General features: G+C 45.0%; 1 protein-coding gene across 1 annotated transcript in view; it reads right to left on the minus strand.

The window, feature by feature from the left end:
* The window catches only part of LOC126484862 (protein Wnt-2), a 511,843-nt gene extending 495,609 nt beyond the window's left edge, over positions 1 to 16,234 (minus strand). Inside the window, exons 1-2 of the mRNA XM_050108457.1 lie at positions 16,209 to 16,234; positions 15,831 to 16,057 (exon numbers count right to left, since the gene is read on the minus strand). Coding sequence (XP_049964414.1) covers positions 15,831 to 16,057; positions 16,209 to 16,234 — 253 coding nt within the window. The remainder of the gene's footprint in view (positions 1 to 15,830; positions 16,058 to 16,208) is intronic.
* Between the last annotated feature and the right edge of the window lie 1,514 nt (positions 16,235 to 17,748).

Raw genomic sequence — 17,748 nt, forward strand, 5'->3', positions numbered from 1 at the left:
GAACCCGGGCCCAGAGAAGTGACAATCAGTCACGCTGACCTTTTTTTTTTAATCTTATTTTGTTCGCTCTCGTTGATTGCATCTGCTCAGGGCGGACGTCGTAAGATATCCGTTTAAGTTCGTTGTTGATCGGTTAACTCAGTTTTTTTTTTATTACAGAGGGCTGCTAACCCTCTGACGGAATACGCTGAGCTACCGTGCCGGCTATTGAATGTTTTTCACCAAATAAAATAGATAGTTGTATGTATTGTATTGTATGTTAAACGGGGACTTAGAAACGACGGAGAGGCTCCGTCCCCGCCGCAGCCGCAGTGGTCCACAACCGCACGACGGCTACCGAAGTCCACTTCACCCCTCCGCCGCCCCACACCGAACCCAGGGTTATTGTGCGGTTCGGCCCCCGGTGGACCCCCCCCCCCCCCCCAGGGAACGTCTCACACCAGATGAGTGTAATCCCTATGTTTGTGTGGTAGAGTAATTGCGGTGTACGCGTATGTGGAGAATTGTTTGCGCAACAATCGACGAGGCGGAATAAGAGGAACCAGCCCGCATTCGCCGAGGCAGATGGAAAACCACCTAAACACCATCCACAGACTGGCCTGGTCACCGGACCTCGCCACAAATCCGCCGGGCGGATTCGTGCCGGGGACCAGGCACTCCTTCCCGCCCGGAAAGCCGTGCGTTAGACTTCACGGCCAACCGGGCGGGCAAATAGATAGTTCCTTTCATTTGTGTCAACATTAGAAAATTCAGTCAAGTATCCACAGCTGTTGTAGATGCACTTCAGAATGAGCAACTCTCGAAACTGGTAGTGCTTACTAAACTATTGTTTTAACCCTTTGAATCCCAACAATACGAAAAAATATATAATTTTAAAATTTTATCGTAGTGAACTAGAAATACAAGAGGAAGTTAGCAAATTGCTAAGACCCAGTTGTTTTAAGGATGTGGTTTCACTTTCGAACCACTGAGATATACAGTTTTCGATCACCTACTGTTTCATGTGATATATTTGAAAGTAAATTCACACAATCCCGCATCTCGAAACTTCCACGAACTCATACTGCCTGAAACAAGTTATAATCCTAAATAACAAGTCAAAGTGACAGTAAAATTTAATAAATATTGCAGCAAAACTGCACACTGCCCTAAAGGTTTCATTTCGAAACCACTCATAAAAGCAGTGGTAGAAACTCAAATTTAACTTTCAATAACTGTAGATACATTTACTTCGTATCTTCACGGTCCTTACTTGTAATGTACAAGGTGCATTCAAGTTCTAAGGCCTCCGATTTTTTTTCTCCGGACTGGAAAGAGATAGAAACATGCGCATTGTTTTAAAATGAGGCAGAGATGGCAGCACCGTACGGCAGGTGGAATTTTACCGCCAGCGGCGAGAATGAGAACTGTTTTAAATACTTAAAATGGCGACGTTTTCCTTACTTGAACGGCGTGCAATCATTCGTTTTCTGAATTTGCGTGCTGTGAAACCAATTGAAATTCATCGACAGTTGAAGGAGACATGTGGTGATGGAGTTATGGATGTGTCGAAAGTGCATTCGTGGGTGCGACAGTTTAATGAAGGCATAACATCGTATGACAACAAACCGAAACAACCTCGCGCTCGCACAAGCCGGTCTGACGACATGATCGAGAAAGTGGAGATAATTGTTTTGGGGGATAACCGAATGACTGTTGAACACACCGCCTCCAGAGCTGGCATTTCTGTGGGTTCTGTGCACACAATCCTGCATGACGACCTGAAAATGCGAAAAGTGTCATCCAGGTGGGTGCCACGAATGCTGACGGACGACCACATGGCTGCCTGTGTGGCATGTTGCCAAGCAATGTTGACGCGCAACGACAGCATGAATGGGACTTTCTTTTCGTCGGTTGTGACAATGGATGAGACGTGGATGCCATTTTTCAATCCAGAAACAAAGCGCCAGTCAGCTCAATGGAAGCACACAGATTGACCACCACCAAAAAAATTTCGGGTACCGGCCAGTGCTGAAAAAATGATGGTGTCCATGTTCTGGGACAGCGAGGGCGGAATCCTTACCCATTGCGTTCCAAAGGGCACTACGGTAACAGGTGCATCCTACGAAAATGTTTTGAAGAACAAATTCTATCCTGCACTGCAACAAAAACGTCCGGGAAGGGCTGCATGTGTGCTGTTTCACCAAGACAACGCACCCGCACATCGAGCTAACGTTATGCAACAGTTTCTTCGTGATAACAACTTTGAAGTGATTCCTCATGCTCCCTACACACCTGACCTGGCTCCTAGTGACTTTTGGCTTTTTCCAACAATGAAAGACACTCTCCGTGGCCGCACATTCACCAGGCGTGCTGCTATTGCCTCAGCGATTTTCCAGTGGTCATAACAGACTCCCAAAGAAGCCTTCGCCGCTGCCATGGAATCATGGCGTCAGCGTTGTGAAAAATGTGTACGTCTGCAGGGCGATTACGTCGAGAAGTAACGCCAGTTTCATCGACTTCGGGTGAGCAGTTAATTAAAAAAAAAAAAAATCGGAGGCCTTAGAACTTGAATGCAACTCGTACGTTGGCGGCAGTGGAATCGTTCTGCAATCAGCCTCAAAAGCAGGCGCTCTAAACTTTCTCAATAGCGCTCCTCGAAACGCACGTCGCCTTCGCTGCAGTGACTCCAATTTCAGTTTCCGAAGCATCTCCATACTACTTGCGTGTTATTCGAACCTACTGGCAACAAATGTAGGAGCCCGCCTGTACGTTGCTTCGATGCCTTCCTTGAATCTGACCCGGTGCGGATCCCAAACAGTCGAACAGTACTCAATAATGCCTCGCACAAGTGTCCTATATGTGGTCTCCTTTACAGATGAACCACACTTTCCTAAAATTCTCCCAATAAGCTGAAGTCGACCATTCGGCTTCCCTACTGCAGTCCTTACATGCTCATTCCATTACATACTGCTCTGTAACGTTGAGCCCAGGTATTTAATCAACATGACTGTGTCAAGCAGAACACTACTAACGCTGTACTCTAACATTATGGGTTTGTTTCTCCTCCTCATTTTTCCACATTTAGAGCTAGCTGCCACTCAGCACACCAATTAGAATTTTTTACTAAGTTGTTTTGTAGCTTCCTACAGTCATTCAACGATGGCACCTTCCCTTATGCAGACTGTTACTCACCCAGTTCCTCTGATCACTTCTGTATACTGAAAATAAATGCGGTTCTCTCACACTTCTCTGAGGCACCCTTCTGTCTGATGAACACTCACCCTCGAGGACAATATACTGGGTTCTGTCACTTACGAAATCTTCGAGCCACTCACATATCTGGGAACCTATTCCGTGTGGTTGTACATTCATTAACAGTCGGCAGTGCTGCACCGTGTCAAATGCTTTACGAAAATCAGTGAATACGGATTCCACCTATTGCCCTTCATCCATGATTCGCAGGCTCTCATGTGACAAAAGAGAAGCTGAGTTTGGGCGAGCGATGCTCTTTAAAACAGTGCTGATTTGTGAAGAGAAGCTTTACTTCGTAAGGAAATTTATTAGATTTGAACTGAAAGTGTCTTCAACGATTCTGCAACAAACTGATCTTAAAGATATTGGTCTGTAATTTTGCTGGTCAATTCTTATATACAGGATTCACCTGCACTTTTCTCATCTCTTGAGACTTTGCTGTGGGCGAGAGATTCGTGCTATATGCAGTTTAGAGTACTCTTTGTGAAATGGAACTGAGATTCCATCCGTACCTGGCAACTTATTTGCTTTCGATTCCTTCAGTTGTTTTCTATACCAGCGATACTTGTTGTTATGTCCTCCTTACGGAAGTCTGTACCACGGACAAACGACTGTATGGTGAACGCTTCTCCTTGAGTGAACGATTTCTTAAATGCGGAATTTAAAACTTCGGCTTTACTTTTGCTGCCACACCACATCCATCAATGAGTGACTAGATAGAAGCTTGAAATCCACTTAGCGATTTTATGTAGGATTCTAAGCACGATACATTGCTATGTTATGACGGTGGTAGTTGTAAGCTTCGTGCATTGAGCTTCTTACAGACGCGAGATTTTCTGTTAGCTTCATGTTTTCATTGGCGCGGTGTCCTTTGAACCGAGAAACAGTGCGCAACAGCCATTGCTTTCTTGACGTGTGTGAATTTCGTTGTTAAACCATGGAGGGTCATTTTCTTCCCTAATTCATTTACTCGGCACATACTGCCACGGGGTGCGGTTTACAATCAGCTAAGCTTTGCCCATAATTCCTCAGCCCTAAAGGCGTCACTGGATGCGGATGTGGATGGACGTGTGGTCAGAACACCGCTCTCCCGGCCGTATGTCAGATTCCGAGACCGGAGCCGCTACTTCTCAATCAAGTAGCTCCTCAGTTTGCCTCACAAGGGCTGAGTGCACCCCGCTTGCCAACAGCGCTCGGCAGACTGGATGGTCACCCATTCAAGTGCTAGCCCAGCCCGACATCGCTTAACTTCGGTGATCTGACGGGAACAGGTGTTACCACAGTGGCAAGCCAGTTGGCTGTGAGGTAAGCAAAACAAATTACCCTGTAATTACGATTTTATGCGTAGATTTAATCATTTTTACTTTGAATATTTATCTTTTATAATTTGCCTTAAATATTTCTTTGTTTTGCCTATACTTTGGCACGAAACACACACCAGCTTAAAATTGTTATAAATATCTATTCCCACTGTCAAATATATCTTACGAAAAAGTAATGTAGAGGGTACGAAGCTTAAGCGAGGTTACTTATGCGGTGATGGCAGGCGCTATCTTCTGTAAATTGAAAGAGGAGGGGGGACAAAGAAAAGAAAAGGGAAGGGAAGGAACTATTGATGTCAGCTGTTTTGGGACTTTTTGCAGAATTAGCGGTGACGAGGCAAAATGTGTGCTGGACCGGATTCGAACCCTGCGTCTCCTGCTTGCGAGGCACGCGCGTTAATCACTGCGCCACACAGAGTGTGCATCGCAGTTGCACTGACTGTCTCGGCACGCCTCTAGGCCGAAACACATTTCCACCTAGCGGCATCCATCCGCACTGCCCGTCCATGTCCTTCATGCGAACGTAAGAGTACATCCGTACTGAAGGTTGATTCATTGCCCATCGAGGCGAATCAACGGTATGAATACTGGGTGTCTGTTCTAGTGGACACTCATATAATCGCTATATTCATTCGTCAGTTAGCTATTCATATCATATCATTGTTTCTCTTCTGATATGTAGACAGTAACTTCGCATATTCTAAGTCGAAAGACGTCCTGGTTACAGGATTCCACTCATCTACATCCACATCTACATCTATACTCCTGACGGTGTGTGGCGGATGGTACCTTGAGTACCTCTATCGGTTCTCCCTTTTATTCCAGTCTCGTATTGTTCGTGGAATGAAGGATTGTCGGTATGCCTCTGTGTGGGGTCTAATCTCTCTGATTTTGCCCTCATGGTCTCTTCGCGAGATATACGTAGGAGGGAGCAATATACTGCTTGACTCCTCGGTGAAGGTATGTTCTCGAAACTCCAACAAATATCCGTACCGAGCTATTGAGCGTCTCTCCTGCAAAGTCTTCCACTGGAGTTTATCTATCATCTCCTTAACGCTTTCGCGATTACTAAATGATCCTGTAACGAACTGCGCTGCTCTCCGTTGGATCTTCTCTATCTCTTCTATCAACCCTATCTGGTACGGAGCCGGCCGGTGTGGCCGAGCGGTTCTAGGCGCTACAGTCATTCGTTTCCTGCTCGGGCATGGATGTGTGTGATGTTCTTGGGTTAGTTAGGTTTAAGTAGTTCTAGGGGACTGATGACCTCAGATGTTAAGTTCCATAGTGCTCAGAGCCATTTTTTTTTTCTGGTACGGATCCCACACTGGTGAGCAATATTCAAGCAATGGGCGAACAAGAGTACTGTAACCTACTTCCTTTGTTTTCGGATTGCATTTCCTTAGGATTCTTTCAATGAATCTCAGTCTGGCATCCGCTTTACCGACGATCAAGTTTATGTGATCATTTTAATTCACTCCTAATGCCTACTCCCATATAATTTATGGAATTAACTGCTTCCAGTTGCTGACCTGCTATTGGGCTGTGGTGCGCATTTCTAATTTTGAATTTTGGTTACAAGCCATCGTGCCTATACAAATACTATTCTGCATGTGTTCATATTTGCGATGTAAAAATGTGTTATTAATTTAGCAGGTCACCTGATGATGGGTCTTCCCGAAACGCCTTATGAAAATAAAGAAGTGCCGTTAACATCTAGCGACTACTTTTTGCCACCTATCAGCTTTTCTAGGATCATAACAAAAATTGAGTTACTTTTTGTTGAGAGTTTAGTCTCGTACACCTCTTAGCCACTTCCCACTCCCATCCTTTCCTGCACCATACCGCGTGTGGTGTCACCGCCAGACACCACACTTGCTAGGTCGTAGCCTTCAAATCGGCCGCGGTCTGTTAGTATACGTCGGACCCGCGTGTCGCTACTATCAGTGATTGCAGACCGAGCGCCGCCACACGGCAGGTCTAGTCAAGAGAGACTCCCTAGCACTCGCCCCAGTTGTACAGCCGACTTTGCTAGCGATGGTTCACTGTCTACATCCGTTCTGATTAGCCGAGACGACAGTTTAGTTTAGCCTTCAGCTACGTCATTTGCTACGACCTAGCAAGGCGCCATATTCAGTTACTATAATCTGAACAGATAATATTGTGGATTATGTACCGACAAGAGCAACGTTCATCATTAATGGATTAAAGTTAAGTATCAAACTGATAATGTCCGCTTTCTGAATTCTCATTCCTTGTCATGTTCCAGGCCTCACGTCATTATAGTTCTTCCCTCTTCAAGCCAGCCTGCGTGAGCTAAAACGCGTGCCTTTCGGCCTCCATTCGTAACACGGTGTTGGCTCTTCCGCCAACACAACACTGCGGACGTATTGCAGCTATGTGCGAAGTATCATACACCCTCCTCGTGCTCATTCGTGTAGAGCGGCGGGCGTAATATTCTCGATAAACGGTATACGTCAGGGTTTTAACACCTCAAGCGAGAAGAGATCCGCGAGGAAACACCTTCGCAGATTCCCTTCCCCCACAACTCTGCCGGCGTTTGATAACCCTGACGATGACTCTGCCGCCCACGCTATCAGGAATGCTGCGGGCCAGCCCTACAGCAGAGGCGGACGCGGCATCCCTTATGCGACGTCTCACGTGCCGCGGACCTGATACCATCGGCTCGCACAAAAATCACGAATACCTCGCGTCGCGCGCGGCCCGTTTTATTTCCCCGAGCTGTGCCCGGTTGTACCGCGGGCCGCGATGTAGATTTAATAATATAACGGTGCGTATCTGCGGGGGATCTCGCCGAGTGAAAGGCGGCCGCGCTGCGCCATTATTTGGGTCCCAGTCGGCGAATCGCGAGCGCCCGCAGCCTACAAGCTGCGTCCTAACAAAAATGGCTGGCCCGGGAAATGGATGTGCGTGTCGGGCGCAGACCTACAGAGTCGCCGGGGCTCGGTTTACATTTCCATTCATCATGCGGCAAACGTACGGAGTAAATTATTGCGAATGACGTTGTATTACATCGCACTGAATGAATTAGTAATACAGCGTCAGCATAACTATTAATAACTCGCACTTACTGATGGCCGCGTACCACGTCTTATTTCACTCAACAACTCGTGTAGCTCCTCTGGAAACGACTTTTTGCTTTCATTCCATACTAGTGGAAAGTGAAACACTCTTTATGTGTATGAATGCAGAGTCTCGCGGCGATAACATTGAATAAAATGTTCTCGGTTTTCCAACTGCATCAACTGCTTAAAACTACACGAGCTTTCGGCCAAGCACTCCTTGGCCATTGTCAAGTGTTATGACTGCTATATATGGCAATGTCACGGGCACCAGTTACGTCACAGCCGGCAGCTAGCGTATATAAGGGCGCACCAACAGCCCACTGGCAGTCATAACTCTTGACAATGGCCAAGGAGTGCTTGGCGGAAAGCTCGTGTAGTTTTAAGCAATTGACGCGGTTGGAAACCCGAGAAAATTTTATTCACTCTTCATGTGGTCTTCCGTCCACAGACTGGACAACTTTCATCCCACGCTTCCCTCCATTATGAAACCTCTACTCCTGTACTGCCTCAGGATGTTCTGTAGCAATCATTTCCTTCTTTTAGTCAAGTTGTACTGTAGTTTCTTTCCCACAATTCGATTTGACAGCTCCCCATTACTTATCCAATGTACCCACCTAATCATCGGCACTCGCCTATTGCACCACATTTCGAAAGCCTCTATTCTCTTGTTGTCTGAACTTTTTGTCGTCCACGTTTCATTTTCGTACATGGCTATATCCAGACCAATACCTTCGAGATGGTAATTTTAAAATGTGTTTTATGTTAACAACTTTCTCTTTCATTTTTAAGGCGCTCAGTCCGGAACCGCGCGACTGCTACGGTCGCAGGTTCGAATCACGCCTCGGGCATGGATGTGTGTGATGTCCTTAGGTTAGTTAGGTTTAAGTAGTTCTACGTTCTAGGGGACTGATGACCACAGATGTTAAGTCCCATAGTGCTCAGAGCCATTTGAACCATTTTTATCTTTCATTTCATATTCTATATGAAATGATAATTAATTGAAATTCTAAGCTGCCGACAGGTGTTGTTAATATACTCCAATGGGGACAGGTGAAAATGTGTGCCCTGACCGGGACTCGAACCCCGGATATCCTGTTTACATGGCGCAGACAGTTTCAGCTGTCTCCACCAAGGTATATCAACAACACCTGTCGGCAGCTGAGGGTTACAATTAATTATCATTTATTCTAGAGAACCTGCACGGTCATCAATGGTATCTGTTCTTTCGAGAACAGTTACTATCTTCATATACTTTTATACTGTTTACGGCAATGCTGGCTGGCTGGCTGGCTGATTTGAGGGTGGAGACCAAACAGCGAGGTCATCGGTCCCATAGATTTGGGAATGATGGGGAAGGAAGTCGGCGTGCCCGTTCAAAGGAACCACCCCGGCATTTGCCTGAAGAGATTTAGGGAAATCACAGAAACCGTATATCGGGATATCCGGGCAGGGGTGTTCTAACCCGTGTCTGGACATCCCGATTTACGTCGTCCTCCCGACACAATTGCGTCACAGCTCATATGATTATGTTTTAATAACAAAGAAAACAAAATGATACGAGTCAATCGGATAACACTCATTTCGAACGACTTTCTCCAAACGTGACCTCATTTCGACGTCATGCACATATCGACAACCGCAGGAACTGCTATCGACTTGAGTTAGCGTTCGTCGCGGGCCACTCACGAGACTTTATGCACGCTTGTCGGAGGTTTATAAAAACACGTCGTTCTTGGTGTGATTTATTATAGTTACTGTTATAATTCAACGTCACATAATGACTTACCGACGGTTAATAGTTTCACTTACGAGTGCTCTCTCAGGAGTGGGTTGTTATCGTAAATGATTTACAAATTAAGCGTGAAATATGTTTTAACTGTAACTTGCAGTATGCCGTTTCAAGGTAACGGTGCCTTGAAAATTCATCACGAACACATGGCTCTAAGCACTGATTTTACTGCAGTGCTGAACTTCTTACTGTTGTTCTTGGTCTTGGGTAATTACTCTTTCAAAAGCAGTGGTGTTGTCAGTTGTCACAGCCACCATAACTCTACTTTTGTTTCGCATCAGTAGAGATTCTATGAACGTGTGGACCGGAGTAATATAAGAGCAACTTAAACGCTCTTAATGAATATTACCCTGTTTAAGTAATGCACGTTGCCCGTAGGCCATTCGAGGTGTTGTGCCACCGTTGTCGGAGACTGAACTCACTGTTTTCTACGAAGAGATGTGGTTTTAACAAAATGGTACAGCATCTCCTTTCAATATTAATGTTCATATGCACCTAAACAACAATCTCATCATCTTCTGAACAGACATCATTATCACTTCGATCTCCATATTTTTATTTATACAGTATGCAATTCAGTTTCAGCATTTGTCCATTTCAAGTGGAGTTCTGCTTCTGTAATTGTGCTTCAGCTTGAAACTGGATGAAATTGCAATTTATGAATAAATAGATGACAATTAATCAGTATTCTATGACCGTGAACCTCACTCAAGAAAAGACGGATAAATTCAGAGTTGTACTGGAAGGGGGAGTCCTGTCCACGGGCAGCACAATCGCCGGATCTCACTCTTCAGAGTTCTCTTTTTCTTTCATATGGAAATACATTAAAACACTACACTATGAATCCACAGTAGAAGCTGCAGTTATTTACACACTGTGGCTTATCTCATTTTATGACAGATAACAGGGGTAGGCTGCCTGAGATAGTGCGAAAAAGTTTTATGCACCGTTGTAAAGCATCAATCGAGACAGACGGTTATCACTTTTAGCAGTCGCTATGACAGTAAGCTGTTGCTATGAAGAGCAAGTTGTTTTCGTCAGTTAAAAACGAAATATTTATTGACGACCATTCGTACGAGGGCGAGTCAAATGAAAACCTTAACTATTTTTTTTTAGATATTATTTATTGTGCAGAAGTGTTACAAAGCTATATCACTTTTCAACATAATCTCCTCCACACTCAATGCAAGTCCTTACAAAGTGCTTAAATTCCTTTTAGAAAAAAAAATTCTTTTGCACCGTTGTAAAGCATCAATCGAGACAGACGGTTATCACTTTTAGCAGTCGCTATGAGAGTAAGCTGTTGCTATGAAGAGCAAGTTGTTTTCGTCAGTTAAAAACGAAATATTTATTGACGACCATTCGTACGAGGGCGAGTCAAATGAAAACCTTAACTATTTTTTTTTTAGATATTATTTATTGTGCAGAAGTGTTACAAAGCTATATCACTTTTCAACATAATCTCCTCCACACTCAATGCAAGTCCTTACAAAGTGCTTAAATTCCTTTTAGAAAAAAAAATTCTTTTGGTAGTCCGCGCAACCACTCATGCACCGCGTGACTTACCTCTTCATCAGAACGGAACTTCTTTCGTCCCATTGCTTCTTTGAGTGGTCCAGACATATGGAAATCACTTGGTGATGAGGAATGTCGCCATTCCTTGCTCGCTCTCTTCGTTTCCGGTTGGTGGAAGTGAATCCAGTTTTCTTCCCCAGTAACGATTCTTGCAAGGAAGCACCCCTCTTCTCGTTCAAAGCGCTGAAGAAGTTCTTCACAAGCATCAACACGTCCTTCTCTCATTTCAGGAGTCAGCTTCCGTGGCACCCATCTTGCAGACACTTTGTGAAACTGGAGCACATCCTGCACAATATGGTGTGCTGACCCATTACTAATCTGAAAAGATGCTGCAATGTCATTCAGTGTCACTCGGCGGTTTTCCTTCACTATGGCTTCAACTGCTGCAACGTTCTGTCGAGTGACAACTCGTTGTGCCTCACCTGGACGAGGAGCATCTTCCACTGAAGTCACACCATTTGCGAACTTCCTACTCCATTCGTAGACTTGCTGCTGTGACAAACTTGCATCACCGTACTGAACCTTCATTCGTCGATGATTTCAATAGGTTTCACACCTTCACTACGCCAAAACCGAATAACAGAACGCTGTTCTTCCCTGGTGCAAGTCGCAAGTGAGGCGGCCATCTTTACACTGATACTGCGATGGTATGTGTGCATCCCTTCGACCATAAATATAATAGACTGGCCCTGACGTCATTTTCGTGGCTCCAACATCTCTGGGCTAAAGTCACGTAAATTTTGGCAAAACATGGTTGTTTCGTGTTGCGCTTATGGCTGTACTCAGCGTTTTGTCGGGGGAAATGGCATTACATTTCACGTGCGTTTCTATGATAGTGCAGATGCATTCATTGAAATCTGCTGAAGTGGCTTTTATATGTTTTTTACACTTGAAATAGAGTATCACGTAAATTAAAGTGTTGAAAGTGATGCCCGTAAAGTCTGACTCATATTACATTTTGGAAAGTATCTGTGATAATTCGGTTACAGAAGTAAGTATAACTGTTTCTCGTTCCTACACATAGGTTCACTAAGAATGAAAACCGAAGGCAGCTTTCGATACAGGCCCTGAAACGGAAGAACTTTAAGCCATCTGCACATACGCGCCTTTTTGTATATACAAGTGAGATTATAATAAGGTAAGAGCACCTATAGTCGACACATGAAGAGAATTTTTTTCTACATTCTAATACTATTAAATAAATGTAGGCTCCAAAATTATTTTCTGAAACTTCAAAGTCTCACCTTTCATCTAAAATATCATTTTTTTGAACTGATAGTTAAAATTTTTGTAAAAATAGTAGGAACTGAACCTTTGAAGTGCACGTAAAATTGATACTCTAAAATGGACCTGCTCCTAAAGTCGACAATTTTGGCATCTATAGTTGACATAATTCCCATATAAAATTTTCTTTTATAAGTGACTAGAGCTCTAAACGCGGCGAATCCAATATTTAAAGTTTTGACACGAGCCCACTCTTACTGTTTCAAAGAATTTTAACGACATTTTACTTTAATTGATAGTTTATAGTAATTTCGTCCCGCTGCCCACCAGAGGGGCGTTCGATGTATTTGTTAGATTTTATAAATGGTACTGTGAACAAATCCGGGTCAAATGTAGTTCAGACATAATTTTTCGCAAATAAAAAAGTAATTTTTGTTGGAAGCGTTATGCAGTCAATTGAGAAATGTGGGTAAAATACGATACAAACATAGGATGGCTGACCGCTGATTTGAAATCCCGCCACGTTTTGCCAACAGTAACGTGGTTTATACTGGAGCCACACCAGCCCTATAGCTTCTGCACAGCAAGGCCAGTCTACTAGTATATGTGGTCAAAGGTGCATCCTCACTATGCTGGCACCTACAAGCCATTCTGCACGCTGTTTGTAGCACGCTTACCAACTTACAGGATAACGGTGCGATTTTCGATTTGTTATTACAAATTTGAGGTTTTCATTTGACTCGCCCTCGTAATTCAGTCCAATACAGTTCATTTAATATCTAGTGTAAATTTGATCCTAGAGATGTGGTACACGCTGCACGTAATTGCAGGCGGAGTAAGGAGGGAGAAATAGAGGGTGGAAAGGGGGTGGTGAGCCGTGAATGGGTAAAGCTAGTGGAGACTTGGTGAACTATGTTTTACACAAACTTATTCTTGGAAATCAAAATATCCACGGGTGTACTGCCGGTCTACAGTGTCCAAAGGGCACAATATTTGGGTGATCATACATGTCGCCATCATGAGGTGAACTGACGGACTGATCTCCTGTGAACGTGCCTGTACGGAGATTCGTACGCTATGGCTGTTCAGGGGGAACTGGGTTCGGTCGCCGCGCTGCAGAATATATTGGGGCAAGAAGGATTGCCCGGTCTGAGAATAGAAGTTCAAGCCATGCGGCTACGCCTGCAATAATAAAAATTGACATTAAAACAATAGCTTTTTGGTTGTAATGTCTTTTCTACTTTTAAATGATTTAAAAATACATTAGCTGTACGGTAATTTTTTTGTATCAAATAATAATAATAAATAAATAAATATTAAATACAATAAAATAGAATTAAAATAAAATAAAATTAGGATTAAAATAAAATTAAAATTAAAATTAACTGTAAAATTATTAAAATTGTTAAAATTATTAAAATTATATAAAAAATATATGCAGAATATGTGTAGTCTTGTTATTCTCGTAGGTCATCGGGCCATCTGGTGGAGGCCAGGTAGTGCACCCAGTGTCCAAGTTCTCGTACAAGTTCGTTATCTGACTGTTGTGTGTTTTCATAAAAGGTTTTTGCAGTGGTTCTGAATCGGTCTTTCAAATAGGGTACCCCTGCGAGTTGGTGAAGTTTATTCGTTGGGAACCGGTATGGCAGATGGAGTGCTCCTTTCAGAGCACGATTATGAATTCTTTGCAGCCGTTGTATGTGGGTTGGAGCAGCATTGCCCGACACGACAGCGGCGTAGTCTAAGATTGGTTGCACTAGTGTAAGGTACAATATCACCCCCAGTCTTCATGGTAGTGTTGATTGGGTTAATCAAGAGTAAATCGAGCAAACGTATAGTTGTGACGACCACGGCGGACAGACACATCACACCGACGTCATCTCAGACGCCGTCGCAATCTGCTCCATCGCGCGACCGTGGCGCGGGGCGCGGACGGCAGGGGAGTGCACCGCGGGCGGAGGGTATTTAAATCGGCCACCGCCGCGACCGAACCCAGTTCCCCCTGAGCAGCCATAGCGTACGGATCTCCGTACCGGCACGTTCACAGGAGCTCAGTCCGTCAGTTCACCTGATGATGGCGACATGTATGATCGCCGAAATATTGTGCCCGTTGGACACTGTAGACCGGCAGTACACCCGTAGAAATTCTGATTATCAAATAGGCCGGGAGAAACTCAAGAATCATAGTATTCTTGGAAAGTTTGAAACATAGCAAATCGAACGACGGGCGGCTAGGAGCCCCGTGGTTCTAGGGGAAGGCGTGGCAAGACGGGGAAGGGCTATAAGCTACAGTTAGAGTATTGCCATCTGTGGATAGCTGCGTCAATATCATCAATACACAGGTCCCAGTGTGTTGACATTACTGAACCTTAGTTTCGGGCCGGTTTCTGTAAGCTTTTCAAGGTACGTACATTTGTTTTACTGATTTGCAATGTTTTACACCTTTCCAGGTCCTAAAACATGTGTTTCGTGAATATTTGTCCAGACTGTATATATAGCACTGAATAGTACGTCTTATTAACAGTAAACTGCTTTGTCAGTAGTGAATGTTCGCTGCATAGTGTTCATATAGGCGTAATATAACCTGACAGAATGGTAGGGGGCAAGACGGGGTGGGGCAAGATGGGGAGCTTCCCCGTCTTGGTTACACTATTTGTCCAACCATTACGTTCTTATCGTCTTATGTGTTTACTTCGCTGCGGGGTTTGAACACGTACATTATAAGTTGAATACAATTGTAAATAGAATGGTATTCGTTATTCCAACACGTTCCTAATTCATTACAAAGTATGCCTTAGGCTATATGGTGAATAAAAATACACAAAACGTGCAAAGTCAGTATTCTTACCATGCTTTAACGACTGACTATTGGAAATATGGTATTTACTGTATAATATAGATTACCAGGAGTGATCTGACTCAATAGTAAGTTCCACGTGTTTTATTTCAGATGGTTCGCAAGTATCGGCGACAAACGTCTAGGCAAGATTGGTCATTGGAGTCAATGGAAGGCGCTGTAAATGCTGTTACGGAAGGTCATATGGGTTCTTTCAGGGCTGCTCGACAGTTCAACGTGCCACAGAAATATGTGTTTCAGCGTCGGGGTGCCCACGACGCTTGTGCAGGGAGAGAAAGTGATGATGACGAGGCTGTCCACACTTGTGTACTATGTGAAAGTAAGAGGCCTAAATAAAACGTAATACTTGATTCTAAAATTCGCAGAACCATGTTTTGAAACCTTATCGTCGCATGATTTCGTTATTCCAGTCCTTATCTAAGCTTTAAAGGTGAATTCATGCTAGTTCCCATCTTACCCCGCATATGGGCCAAGATGGGGAATTGATAGTTTACGTTTCAAATCGAGATATTTCTAACTAATTGTAACAAGTTTGTAGGTTTACTTGCAGGCTACTGTAATTCAATGGTTAAATAAACAAATGATAATCAAATCTACTTGAATTTGTTTGTTTCTGTCCCTTTTGTAAGGTTTTAAAGTTAGCTTCCCCATCTTGCCCCGCCTTCCCCTATATAGCGGTGAGCTCACGGCACTTGTTCAGCCTTGCCGGAGGCCTGCACGTGGAGAGAATACAGGTGGCCACTTACCGACGACGACGACGTGGCCGAAGACGTTGCTGTTGCCGATGGCGGTGCAGTTCCAGCGGTGGTGCCGGAACTGGGCCTGGCACTCTATGGTGCCTAGACGGACGCCCTCGCCGATGGCGACCATGGCGTCCGGCGCGGCGCGGCACATGTCCCGCTGGCGGGCCGTCAGCCCGGGGATGCGGCCGCACACCACGCCCGCGCCCAGCGCCGCGACGCCGGGCGGCGCCCTGCAAAACCACCACGTCTCATCACCCGACGCAGCTTACCTCAACAACAGCCGAAATACACTGAAGCGCCACAGAAACTGGTACAGGCATGCGTATCCAGATGCAGAGGTATGTAAACAGGCAGCTGCCGTCGAAAACACCTATATAGGACAGTAGCCAAAATACACTACCCGCCATTAAAATTGCTACACCAAGAAGAAATGCAGATAATAAACGGGTATTCATTGTACAAATATATTATACTAGAACTGACATGTCATTACATTTTCACGCAATTTGGGTGCATAGATCCTGCGAAATCAGTACCCACCTCTTGCCGTAATAATGGCCTTGATACGCCTGGGCATTGAGTCGAACAGGGCTTGGATGGCGTGTACAGGTACGGCTAGCCACGCAGGCTTCAACACGATACCACAGTTCATCAAGAGTAGTGACTGGCGTATTGTGACGGGCCAGTTGCTCGGCCACCACTGACCAGACATTTTTAATTGGTGAGAGATCTGGAGGCAGCAGTCGAACATTTTCTGGGTCCAGAAAGGCCCGTACAGGACCTGCAACATTCGGTCGTGCACTATCCTACTGAAACGTAGGGTTTCGCAGGCATCCAATGAAGGGTAGAGCCTGGGGTCGTAACACATCTGAAATGTAACGTCCACTGTTCAAACTGCCGTCAAAGCGAACAAGAGGTGACCGAGACGTGCAATCAATGGCACCCCATACCATCACACTGGGTGATACGCCAGCATGGCGATGACGAATACACGCTTCCAATGTGCGTTCACCGCGATGTCACCAAACACGGATGCGACCATCATGATGCTATAAACAGAACCTGGATTCATCCGAAAAAATGACGTTTTGCCATTCGTGCACCCAGGTTCGTCGTTGAGTACACCATCGCAGGCGCTCCCGTCTCTGATGCAGCGTCAAGGGTAACCGCAGCCATGGTCTCCGGGCTGATAGTCCATGCTGCTGCGAACGTCGTCGAACTGTTCGTGCAGATGGTTGTTGTCTTGCAAATGTCCCCATCTGTTGACTCAGGGATCGAGACGTGGCTGCACGATCCTTTACAGCCATGCGCATGAGATGCCTGTCATCTCGACTGCTAGTGATACGAGGCCGTTGGGATCCAGCATGGCGTTCCGTATTACCCACCTGAATCCACCGATTCTATATTCTGGTAACAGTCATTGGATCTCGACCAACGCGAGCAGCAATCTCGCGATACGATAAACCGCAATCGCGATAGGCTACAATCCGATCTTTATCAAAGCCGGAAACGTGATGGTACGCTTTCCTCCTCCTCACACGAGGCATCACAACAACGTTTCACCAGGCAGCAACGCCGGTCAACTGCTGTTTGTGTGTGAGAAATCGGTTGGAAACTTTCCTCATCTCAGCACGTTGTAGGTGTCGCCACCGGCGCCAACCTTGTGTGAATGCTGTGAAAAGCTAATCATTTGCATATCACAGCATCTTGTTCCTGTCGGTTAAATTTCGCGTCTGTAGCACGTCCTCTTCGCGGTGTAGCAATTTTAATGACCAGTGGCGTACATTGAAGCGCCACAGAAACCCGTATAGGCATTCGTATCCAAATTCAGAGATATGTAAACAGGCAGCTGCCTTCGACAACGCCTATGTAAGACAGTAGCAAAAATACACTGAAGCGCCACAGAAACTGGTATAGGCAT

Source organism: Schistocerca serialis, chromosome 6 (genome assembly GCF_023864345.2).
Source record: "Schistocerca serialis cubense isolate TAMUIC-IGC-003099 chromosome 6, iqSchSeri2.2, whole genome shotgun sequence".
Lineage (NCBI taxonomy): Eukaryota > Metazoa > Arthropoda > Insecta > Orthoptera > Acrididae > Schistocerca > Schistocerca serialis.